Source organism: Bubalus bubalis, chromosome 16, assembly GCF_019923935.1.
Source record: "Bubalus bubalis isolate 160015118507 breed Murrah chromosome 16, NDDB_SH_1, whole genome shotgun sequence".
Lineage (NCBI taxonomy): Eukaryota > Metazoa > Chordata > Mammalia > Artiodactyla > Bovidae > Bubalus > Bubalus bubalis.
In genome coordinates, this window is record NC_059172.1 from 36,215,076 (window position 1) to 36,228,223 (window position 13,148).

At 35.4% G+C, this 13,148-nt stretch overlaps 1 protein-coding gene across 1 annotated transcript; it reads left to right on the forward strand.

Annotated features, from left to right (window-relative positions):
• Positions 1–8,562: 8,562 nt before the first annotated feature.
• On the forward strand, positions 8,563–9,522 carry LOC102409756 (olfactory receptor 52E4-like). Its single transcript, XM_006040888.4, has one exon. The coding sequence runs from the start codon at positions 8,563–8,565 to the stop codon at positions 9,520–9,522; it is 960 nt and encodes a 319-aa protein (XP_006040950.4).
• Positions 9,523–13,148: the final 3,626 nt, after the last annotated feature.

A 13,148-nucleotide genomic window follows, 5' to 3' on the forward strand; every position in this document is an offset into this window, starting at 1 on the left:
GGCCATATATGATAAGCCTATAGCAAACATTATTCTCAATGGTGAAAAACTGAATCCATTCCCCTTAAGATCAGGAACAAGACAAGGGTGTCCACTTTCACCACTTTTATTCAGCATAGTTTTGGAAGTCCTACCTACAGCAATTAGAGAAGAAAAAGAAATAAAAGGAATCCAGATCAGAAAAGAAGTAAAGCTCTCACTGTTTGCAGATAACCTGATACTGTACATAGAAAACCCTAAAGATGGTGTCAGAAAATTTCTAGAGATAATCAGTGAATTTAGCAATGTTGCAGGGTAAAACACACAAAATCATTGCATTTCTATATACTAACAGAAATCACTTGCATTTATATATACTAACAATGAAAAATCAGAAAGAGAAATTAAGGAATCAATCCCATTTACCACTTCAAAAAAAGAATAAAACATCTGGGAATAAACTTACCTAAGGAGACAAAAGAACTATACACAGAAAATTATAAGACACTAATGAGAGAAATCAAAGATTACTTAAACAGATTGAGAGATGATATTCCATGTTCCTGGGTAGGAAGACTCAGTATTGTGAAAATGACTATACTACCAAACACAATCTATAGATTCAATGCAATCCCTATCAAATTATCAATGTCATTTCTCACAGAACTAGAACAAAAAAATTCAAAATCCATATAGAAACACAAAGGCTCCAAATAGCCAAAGCAGTCTTGAGAAAGAAGAATGGAGCTGGAGGATTCAACCTTCCTGACTTCAGATTATACTACAAAGCTACAGTCATCAAGTCAGTATGGTACTGCCACAAAAGCAGAAATATAGACCAACAGAACAAGATAGAAAGTTCAGAAATAAACCCATGCACCTATGAGTACCTTATTTTTGACAAAGGAGGTAAGAATTTGCAATGGAGCAAAGACAGCCTCTTCAATAAATGATGCAGGCAAAACTGGACAGCTACATGTAAAAGAATGAAAGTAGAACACTTCCTAATACCATACACAAAGATAAACTCAAAATGGATTAAAGACCTAAATGACAGACTAGAAACTATAAAACTCTTAGAGCAAAACATAGGCAGAACACTTGATGGCATAAATCAAAGCAAGATCCTCTATGACCCACCTCCTAGAGTAATGGAAATAAAAACAAAAGTAAACAAGTAAACAAAAATAAAAACAAGTAAAAGCTTTCGCACAGCAAGGGAAACTATAAGCAAAGTGAAAAGACAACCCTTAGAATGAGAGAAAATAATAGCAAATGAAACCACTGACAAAGGATTAATTTCCAAAATATACAATCAGCTCATAGAACTCAATACCAGGAAAACAAACAACCCAATCAAAAAGTGGGAAAAAGACCTAAACAGACATTTTTCCAAAGAAGACACACAGATGCCTAGCAAACACATGGAAAGATGCTCAACATTGCTCATTATTAGAGAAATGCAAATCAAAACTACAGTGAGATATCACCTCACACCTGTCAGAATGGCCCTCATCAAAAAGTTGACAAGTGATAAATGCTGGAGAGGGTGTGGAGAAAAGGAAATGCTCTTGCACTGTTGGTGGGAATGTAAATTGATACAGTCTTTATGGAAGATGGTATGGAGATTCCTTAAAAAACTTGGAATAAAAGCACCATATGGCCCAGCAATCCCACTCCTAGGCATATACCCTGAGGAAACCAAAATTGAAAAATACACCTGTATCCCATTGTTCATTGTAGCACTATTTACAATAGCTAGAACATGGAAGCAACCTAGCTGCCCATCCACAGATGAATGGATAAAGAAGTTGTGGTGCATATACACAATGAAATATTACTCAGCCATAAAAAGGAACACATTTGACTCAGTCCTAATGAGGTGGATGAACCTAGAGCCTATTATACAGAGTGAAGTAGGTCAGAAAGAGAAAGAGAAATATTGTATTCTAATGCATATATATGGAATCTAGAAAAATGGTAGTGAAGAATTTATTTACAGGGCAGCAATGGGGAAACAGACATAGAGAATAGACTTATGGGCACGGGGAGAGGGGAGCAGAGGGTGACATGTATGGAAAGAGTATCATGAAAACTTATATTACCATATGTAAACTAGCCAATGGGAATTTGCTGTATGACTCTGGAAACTCAAAAAGGGGCTCTGTATCAACCTGGAAGGGGGTGGGGGATGGAGAGAGAGATGGTACGGAGGTTCAAAAGGGAGGGGATATATGTATACCCCTGGTTGATTCATGTTGAGGTTTGACAGAAAACAACAAACTTCTGTAAAGCAATTATTCTTCAATTAAAAAAATAAATAAAAATAACATTTATCTGTCACCATGTTTTACAACTTGAAATTATATAAAATAATGAGCATGTGTGCATGTGTACTAAGTCATTTCAGTAGTTTATGACTCTTTGCAACCCCATGGACTTCCAGGCCCCTCTTTCCATGAGATTCTTTAGGCAAAAGTACTGGGGTGGATTGTTATGCCTTCCTCCAGGGGATCTTTGCTATACAGGGATCAAACTGGATCTCTTATGTCCCCTGTATCATCAAGCAGGTTCTTTACCACTAGTGCCACCTGCATAGCTGTCAATTCTGGAATGTAAGTGAAAGAAGGGAATATTATAAAATATATATATATATATATATATATATATATATATGTATTAAGATATATGCATTGAAGATAAACTACATTAAAAAATATTCTGGCTAAGGGACAGAATACAAAATGAGTTAGTTCTTGACTGCCTAGATTGAGGTTTAAACCAAAATGGTTCATAGTCAATGCTTGAGTCAACACTAGATGTTCTCAGTCCCTGAAGAGATGGACACAGAACGTCCCTCTCAGGGGAGATACAACCTTTGTATAAAGTGTTCCTCTTAGGGATCATGGGCAAGAAGGCCAGCCTGACACACAGGAGGAGGCAGCACATTTCCTTGGGAAGGTAGCCCAGGTCATACTTTATACTTGTGTGTATGAGGGGTCTTCCACAAAAGGCTCATACTGGTGGGGTAGCTTAGCATTGTAGACATTGAGGAGAGTTTCTAGAGGTTACATCAGGTAGAATAACTTGCAGATATACCACAGATGACATGCCAGGCCCCCTTTATTTCAGTTACTGCTACAGAGAGGGAGCATCCGGACACCGTGTTCTGTACTTTCCCTGCAGATATGGGCCTGGGTAAGTAAGTGATTGGAGTCCAGAACCATGGAAATCAAAGTTATAGTCAGTAAAGTGACCTCTGAAATAGTTGCTGTATCATATGGGTTGTAAGGCCTTAGGGATGACCTTTGCACTCTGAGCAAAAAACAGGGATGTTAAATATTTGCTTTCTCTGTGTATTAACCTACATTCAAGAATCAGATTCTGTAAAGGTGACAGTGCTTTCCACAGTTTCTGTGATAAAACATGAGTTGACTGACAGTATCCAATTTTGTTCTGAGTTGAATCTAACTCACATATTCTATATTTTAGAATGAAAAGCAAGTATTTTTAAATTTACCCCAGGTAGAAAGTCTTTCAAAAATGAGTATCAATAAAGTAGTATTAAAAGTTTTGTCATTTGTTCCCTAAGTGCAATGTGTATCTGGGATATTAAAAAGAGGCTTTAAAACACAGCTCCTCATCTAATTAGATGAAAAAATTAATTTTGAACTTAAAATGAATGGTGGGGCTCAGTTAACATATTCCCTCAGAAGGGGCCATGTGTATACTCTTTGTAAGCTATTGTGTTTTATTAGAAAATCAAACAGTAGCACTGAGTCATATTCATGGATAATAATGTTATTATCATTATTATCAGATTATTTCAACTAATGTTACTAAGGGGCCAGTGTTAAGGTATGTTTATGTTTCACATATACAACATCTTATTTTATTAACACAAGAGCCATTTGAAGTTGATACATGATTATCTCAGACTAGACAGTTAAAATAAAGCTCAGGGAATGATTTTCCTAAGGTCATCAGAGTATAGGAGAGTGAAGACTTAAAACCATGTTTTGTTGGGTTAAAAAGGAGTGTTCCCAAACACCAAATAATTGATTTTTAATCAACCACAATAAGCAGAATATTTAGACTTAATATAGGTTGTTTCTTTAGTTTATGTTCTTTGACCTTCATTTTTTAATATTATTGTTAGATTTTAGGATTTTTAGCTCTCAGCAGGAACTGAGTGAGATAAATGATTCTATCTTTAAAATAAGCTCCAAAATTGAATGTTTTATTAAATCAAATTATACTATAGTTTGCATTACAAAATGACTGTTTATATTTATGCTTTTTAATCATAGACATTTTAAACATATACAATCAATAGACACACATAATACTCTTACCAGCAATTTCAAGAACTATATATTGAATTTTCCTTCAGATCTAAGTTTGATTTTTTAAAGTAAAATTTACACACATTTACATGTACACACTTTATCTGTACATTTTTAACAAAGGTAATTGTATATCCATTTATATCCTGCTGCTGCTGCTGCTAAGTTGCTTCAGTTGTGTCCGACTCTGTGCGACCCCATAGACGGCAGCCCACCAGGCTCCCTATCCCTGGGATTCTCCAGGCAAGAACACTGGAGTGGGCTGCCATTTCCTTCTCCAATGCATGAAAGTGAAAAGTGAAAGTGAAGTCACTCAGTCGTGTCCGACTCTTCGCGACCCCATGGACTGCAGCCTATCAGGCTCCTCCGCCCATGGAATTTTCCAGGCAAGAGTACTGGAGTGGGTTGACTTATATCCTACATCCTCATAAGTAATTTTTCTATCATGTCAAAAATCTTAGGTTTCTTCACATTCTGTCCCTGAAACCACTGAACAGATATCCTCAGCACTTATTTTATCTATATAATCTAGAACTTCATAGAAATAAAATTATTTACTTAATATTCTTTAGTAGTAATTGGTAACGCAGTATGATAACTTTAGATTCAGCTATGCTGTTGCACACATAAGAAGCAAATCCACCTTTGTTGCTGAATAGAGTTACATTATGTAAACATCCCAAAACTGATTTGTCTATTCACTTGGTGATGAGTAGTTGTGATGTTTCCATTTTGGGGTAATTATGAACAAAGCTGCTATGAACATTCCTGCACAAGTCTTTGTGTAAACATATGTTTTAATTTGTCTTGAATGAACACCCAGGAGTTCAATTATTTCAGGTAATTTAAGAGACTATGTTACTCCACATTATTACCAAAATTTGATTTTGTCATGGTTTTTAATTTGATCATTCTAGTGCTTGTGTAGTAATATGTCATGATATATTAAACGTGTAACTCCTGACGCCTAATGATTTTGAGAATTTGAATGTCATTTGTATATTTTCTTTTGCCAAGTGTCAGTTTAGGTCCCTTTATTTTTCCATTGTTTGTTTTTCTTATTTATTAGTTGTGTTTTGTATGTTTTTGACATGAATTTTTTTTCAGAGAGTAGAGATTATGAATATTTTATTCAAGTCTTACTCTCTAAATTCACGTTCTCTACAATAAGTTTTAAAATTTCATGTAACATGTAATAGCTTATTTCTTATGGTTCTTGCTTTCTGTGTTCTGTCTTAGAAACCATTACATTCCATCAGGTTGCAAAGATATTCTCCTTTTTATAAATTTTACAGAATTTAAGATCTGTTTTTTTTTTTTAACCTAGGTCTATTTTAGAAGTATAATTAAAATTTTGCATATGTTGTGAAGTTGGAGACAAAGTTCTTTTTTTGCCTCATAAGTATATTCAATTGCACCAGATTACTGGAAGAAACAACTATCCTATTTTCACTGAATTACCACATTTTTCACTTGATAAAATACAACTGAGCTTGTAAAATGTGTTTATTTCTTTTCATTACCTTGTAGTTATCTATCATTGCACAAATGCTATAAGTTTTGATTACTATAGTTTTATAAGTTTGAAATTCTATAGTATGTTTCATCAAGTTTTGTTATTCTTTTCCCAATGAAGGTATTCTTAAAATAAGTTAGATGAAGCTTAAATTTCTTGGAATTCAACAAAGCTGTTCTAAACTTACTGATGAATTTAGGAATAACTGATATCATAACAGACTTCAGTCTTTTAAACTATAGGTTAAACAAATTTTTAAGTCTTTTAACATTTCTGTCATGTTTTATAATTTTAACTACTTTATTGCTAAGTTCTCCCTGTTTCTGATGTCATTGAAGGTGACAGTTTTATAAAACTGTAATTTAAAATTGCAAAATTTAATTAATTTAATTTTAGTTTTTAAAAATTTCAATTTCCAGTATTTTGTTAAAACAAATATAAAATATATTCTTATATTTGAGTAATTGATAAATTAAATATTAGTTGTAAATTAACAATTTATGTACATTTTTCTTGACGTATTGACCTTGTTACTTCCAGTAATATATTAAATATAATTGATGTTTGTTGATATTCTTGGCTTTTTCCAAATCCTAGGGGAAAAAATTTCAGTGTTCCACCATTCATTATGATATTGGCTGCAGAATTTTCATTGATTCCTTTTGCCTAATTGAACAAGATTTATGCCTTGCCTATTCTATTGAAAACTTTTCTTTTAATATAATACATAGATATGGGATTAAATGATTATTTTCCCCACCTCTATTAAGATGATCACATTTGTACATGTGTAGAATCACAGCTTTTTATTGTAAAAGTATAAAAATACTAATAATTCTGCAACCACACCATAAACGATAGTTTCACTAAAATACAGATTTAAACACAGTCTATTAAGCCAAATAAAAAAAAAGTAACACCTAGAGAGAAGGGACTATGACAGGCAAATAAGCCTAAGAAGTGGATGTTTTATTGACTACAATGACCATTATGGGGCTTCCCTGATGACTCAGATGGCAGGAGCCTGGATTCAATCCCTGGGTCAGGAAGAAGGGAATGGCTACCCAATCCAGTATACCTGCCAGGAGAATTCCATGGACAGAGGAACCTGGTGGGCTATAGTCCATGAGTTCTCAAGAAGTCAGACATGACTGAGCAAATAACACTATTGACCATTATAAGGAAAAATTCCTAATCCAATACTTATGCTTTTTAAAAAATAACATTTTGGAGGCTTTTCTTTTTTGTACTGCTCAACTAGGTAACCAAGGTAACTTGAAAATATTATACAAGTTACGATTATTGAAAGGATTTTCACTTGATATTAGCAGATGTAGGTGAGCATTCCACAAAAGAATGACCTCAGAGATGATTCAGTTCAGTTCAGTTCAGTTTAATTCAGTTGCTCAGTTGTATCCAACTCTTTGTGACGCCATGGACTGAAGTAGGACAGGCCTCCCTGTCCATCAGCAAATCCCAGACATTACCCAAACTCATGTCCATTGAGTTGGTGATGCCATCCAACCATCTCATCCTCTGTCGTCCCCTTCTCTCACCTTCAATCTTTCCCAGCAACAGGGTCTTTTCAAGTGAGTCAGTTCTTCACATCAGGTGGCCAAAGTATTGGAGTTTCCACTTCTACAACAGTCCTTCCAATGGATATTCAGGACTGATCTCCTTTAGGATGGACTGGTTGGATCTCCTTGCAGTCCAAGGGACTCTCAAGAGTCTTCTCCAACACTGCAGTTCAAATGCATCAATTCTTTGGCGCTCAGCTTTCTTTATAGTCCAACTCTCACATCTATACATGACTACTGGAAAAACCATAGACTTGACTAGATGGACCTTTGTTGGCAAAATAATGTGTCTGCTTTTTAATATGCTGTCTAGGTTGGTCATAACGTTCCTTCCAAGGAGAAAGAGTCTTTTAATTTCATGGCTGCAATCACCATCTGCAGTGATTTTGGAGCCCCCAAAAATAAAGTCTGCCACTGTTTCCACTGTTTCCCCATCTATTTTCCATGAAGTGATGGGACCAGATGCCATGATCTTCGTTGTCTGAATGTTGAGCTTTAAGCCAACTTTTACACTCTCCTTTTTCACTTTCATCAAGAGGCTCTTTAGTTCTTCTTCACTTTCTGCCATAAGGATGGTGTCATCTGCATATCTGAGGTTATTGATATTTCTCACAGCAATCTTGATTCCAGCTTTTGCTTCCTCCAGCCCAGCATTTCTTATGATCTACTCTGCATATAAGCTAAATAAGCAGGGTGACAATACACAGCCTTGACATACTCCTTTCCCAATTTGGAACCAGTCTGTTGTTCCATGACCAGTACTAACTGTTGCTTCCTGACCTGCATATAGGTTTCTCAAGAGGCAGGTCAGGTGGTCTGGTATTCCCATCTCTTTCAGAATTTTCCACAGTTTATTGTGATCCACACAGAGATGATTATGAATCATTATACCACACTAACATCAGAGAAGTGCAACTTATAACATCTATGTGGAATTTTAAACAGGACAAAAATAATTTGAATATCTTTGAGAGTTAAGTTTAATAGGGCCCTAATTTCCTTCCATTATGTTCTCAATAATTTTATTGTTATTCTACTATATAAATATATACAGTGACATTCAACCACCATATATATATTCCCTCATGTCTCCCCAGAAATACTGAAGAAGACAGCAGACCATCCTCCAAGAATTTTCAGCAGAATGTCCTTTGTTAATGATACCACCTCGCATCCTTCTGCCTTCCTTCTGCTGGGTGTACCTGGTCTGGAAGATTTCCATATATGGATTGCTTTCCCTTTCTTTGTTGTTTACCTGATAGCCCTTGTAGGGAATATCACAATTCTGTTTGTAATCAAGACAGACCAGAGCCTTCATCAACCCATGTTCTACTTCCTGGCTCTTCTCTCCTTTATTGATCTAGGTCTGTCTACTTCTACCATACCCAAAATGCTGGCCATCTTCTGGTTCAACCATAGGAAGGTAAGCTTTGAAGCCTGCCTCATCCAAATGTTCTTTATCCACACCTACACGGGAATGGAATCTGGTGTACTCCTGGCCATGGCAATTGACCGCTTTGTCGCCATCTGTTATCCACTGAGGTATACCACTATCCTCACCAACAAAATGGTAGCCATCATGGCCTCTGTTGCAGTGGTGAGGCCAGTCCTCCTTGCCATCCCCTTTTGTCCTCTTCTTAAAAGGCTTCCCTTTTGTGGACGCTATATTGTTCCTCATACCTACTGTGAGCATATGGGAATTGCTCGTCTAGCCTGTGCTAACATAAGAGTCAACATCATCTATGGCTTATTTACCATTGCTACCCTGATATTTGACTTGCTCCTTATTGCCCTCTCCTATGTTCAGATCCTACAAACTGTTTTCCACCTTCCTTCTAGGGATGACAGACTCAAAGCACTCAGCACATGTGGTTCACATGTCTGTGTCATCTTAGCCTTTTACACACCAGCATTTTTCTCCTTTATGACACACCGGTTTGGTAGAAATGTTCCTCATTACATTCACATCCTCCTGGCCAATTTGTATGTAGTTGTTCCTCCTTGTTTAAATCCAGTCATTTATGGGGTCAGGACAAAGCAAATTTGGAACAGAGTTGTGAGAATATTTGTCAAGAAAGAGGGACCTAATATATTAGAGAGTTGAAAACCTCTAGCAGGCTAACTTTTATCTTGTACTTCTCTCAGGGTACCAATTGAAATTACGAAAAGGTTAGTAACGAATTACTTTGGTTTTATTAGAGTCTTCTAAGTGTATAACTCAGTGATTCCTTTTCATAATTTATATATTTTAAATTTGTTTTTTATTGAAGGATAATTGCTTTACAGAATTTTTGTTTTCTGTCAAACCTCAACATGAATCAGTCATAGATATACATATATCCATTTCCTTTTGAACCTGCCTCCCATCTCCCTCCCCATCCCACCTTCTGGGTTGATACAGAGCCCCTGTTTGAGTTTTCTGAGTCATATAGAAAATTCCCATTGGCTATCTATTTTACATATGATAATGTAAGTTTCCATGTTACTCTTTTCATACATCTCACCCTCTCCTCCCCTCTCCCCATGTCCATAATTCTATTCTCTATGTCTGTTTCTCTATTGCTGCCCATTAATGAATTCTTCAGAACCATTTTTCTAGATTCTGTATATATATACACTAGAATATAATATTTATCTTTTTCTGACTTACTTTACTCTGTATAATAGGCTCTAGGTTCATCTACCTCATTAGAACTGACTCAAATGTGTTCTTTTTATGGCTGAGTAATACCCCATTGTGTATATGCACCACAACTTCTTTATGCATTCATCTGTGGATGGGCATCTAGGTTGCTTCCATGCTCTGGCTGTTGTAAATAGTGATGCAATGAACAATGGAATACAGGTGTATTTTTCAATTTTGGTTTCCTCAGGTTATATTCCTAGGAGTGGGATTGTTGGGTCATGTTGTGGTTTTATTCCTAGTTTTATAAGGAATCTCCATACCATCTTCCATAGTGGCTGTATCAATTTACATTCCCACCAACAGTGCAAGAGCATTCCCTTTTCTCCACACCCTCACCAGCACTTATTGTTTGTAGACTTTTTGATGATGGCCATTGTGACTGGTGTGAGGTTTTGGTTTGCATTTATCTAATAATGAGTGATGTTGAGCATCTTTTCATGTGTTTGCTAGGCATCTGTATGTCTTCTTTGGAGAAATGTCTGTGTAGGTCTTTTCGCCACTTTTTGATTGGGTTGTTTGTCTTCCTGGTATTGAGTTGTATGTGCTGATTGTATATTTTGGAAATTAATCCTTTGTCAGTTGTTTCATTTACTATTATTTTCCCCCATTCCAAGGTTTGTCTATTCACCTTGCTTATAGCTTTCTTGCAGTGCAAAACCCTTTAAGTTTAATCAGGTCCCACTTGTTTACTTTGGTTTTTATTTCCATTACTCTAGGTGGTGGGTCACAGAGGGTCTTGCTTTGTTTTATGTCATCGAGTCTTCTGCCTATGTTTTCCTCTAAGAGCTTTATAGTTTCTGGTCTCTCATTTAGGTCTTTAGTCCATTTTAAGTTTATCTTTGTGTATGGTGTTAAGAAGTGTTCTAATTTCATTCTTTTACATGTAGCTGTGCAATTTTCCCAGCACTATTTATTGAAGAGGCTGTCTTTTCCCCACTGCATATTCTTGTTTCCTTTGTGAAAAATAAGGTATACAGAAGTGCATGGGTTTATATCTGTGCTTTCTATCTTGTTCCATTGGTCTATATTTCTATTTTTGTGCCAGTACCATACTGACTTGATGACTGTCGCTTTGTAGTATAATCTGAAGTCAGGAAGGTTGATTCCTCCAGCTCCATTCTTCTTTCTCAAGACTGGTTTGGCTATTTGGGGTCTTTGTGTTTACATATGAATTGTGACATTTTTGTTTTAGTTCTGCGAAAAATGCTATTGGTAAGTTGATAGGGATCACATTGAAAATCTGTAGATTGCATTTGGTAGTATAGTCATTTTCAAAATATTGATTCTTCCTACCCAGGAACATGGAATATCTCTCTATCTGTTTATGTCATCTTTGATTTCTCTCATTAGTGTCTTATAATTTTCAGTGTACAGTTCTTTTGTCTCTTAAGGTAAGTTTATTCCTGGATATTTAATTATTTTTGTTGCAATGGTGAATGGAATTGATTCCTTAATTTCATTTCTGATGTTTCATTGTTAGTATACAGAAATGTAAGTGATTTCTTTGTATTTATTTTGTATCCTGCAACTTTGCTAAATTCACTGATCATCTCTAGTAATTTTCTGATACTATCTTTAAGGTTTCCTATGTACAGTATCATGTCATCTTCAAACAGTGAGAGCCTTACTTCTTTCCGATCTGGATTCCTTTTATTTCTTTTTCTTCTCTGATGGCTGTAGGTAGGACTTCCAAAACTATGCTGAGTAATAGTGGTGAAAGTGGACACCCTTGTCCTTTTCTTATCTTAGGTGGAATGCTTTCAGTTTTTCACCATTGAGAATAATGTTTGCTGCAGGCTTATCATAATTAGCATCTACTATGTAGAGGTAGGTTCCTTTTATGCCCATTTTTTGAACAGTTTTAATCATAAATGGGTACTGAATTTTGTCAAGGGCTTTTTCCGCATCTATTGAGATTACCATATGGATTTTATCTTTCAATTTTTTAATATGGCGTATCACATTGATTGATTTGCATATATTGAAGAACCCTTGCATCCCTGGAATAAACCCAACTGGTGTATGAGTTTTTTGATGTGTTGCTGAATTCTGCTTGCTAAAATTTTGTTGAGGATTTTTGCACCTATGTACTTCAGTGATATTGGCCTGTAGTTTTCTTTTTGTGTGTTGTCTCATCTGGTTTTGGTATCAGGGTGATGGTGGCTTCGGAGAATGAGTCTGGAAGTGTTCCTTCCTCTACAATTCTTCGAAAGAGTTTTAGAAAGATAGGCATTCACTCTTCTCTAAAAGCTTGATAGAATTCTCCTGTGAAGCCATTTGGTCCTGGGCTTTTTTTTTTTTTTTTTTCCGGAAATTTTTATCACAGCTTCAATTTCAGTGCTTGTAATTGGGTTGTTCATGATTTATATTTCTTCCTGGTTCAGTATTGGAAGGTTGATTTTTGTAAAATCTGTCCATTTCTTCCATGTTATCCATTTTATTGCCATATGGTTGTTCATAATAGTCTCTTATAATCCTTTGTTTTTCTGCATTGTCTGTTGTAACCTCTCCTGTTTCATTTCTAATTTTGTTGATTTGATTGTTCTCTCTCTTTTTCTTGATGAGTCTGGCTAAAGGCTTTTCAGTGTTGTTTATCTTCTCAAAGAACCAGTTTTTACTTTTATTCATGTTTAATGCTGTTTCACTTCTTTTTCATTTATTGCTGCTCGGATCTTTATGCTTTCTTTTCTTCAAATATATATATATATATATATATATATATATTTTTTGTTGTTGTTGTTGTTGTTGTTGTTGTTGTTTTGTTGTTGTTGTTGTTCTTTTTCCAGTTTTTTAGATGTAAAGTTAGGTTGTCTATTTGATGTTTTTCTTATTTCTTGAGGTAGGATTGTATTGCTATAAACTTCCCTCTTAGAAATGCTTTTACTGCATCCCACAGTTTTTGAGTTGTGTTTTCATTGTCATTTGTTTCCAGAAATGTTTCAATTTCCCTCTTGATTTCTTCAGTAACTTGTTGGTTATTTAGAAATGTGATGCTTAATCTCCATGTGTTTGCATTTCTTATAGTTTTTCTCTTGTAAGTGATA

What these genes read in the sequence shown, in the direction of transcription:
- LOC102409756 (XM_006040888.4), top strand. Translation starts at nt 8,563, where the DNA reads ATGTCCTTTGTTAATGATACCACCTCGCATCCTTCTGCCTTCCTTCTG.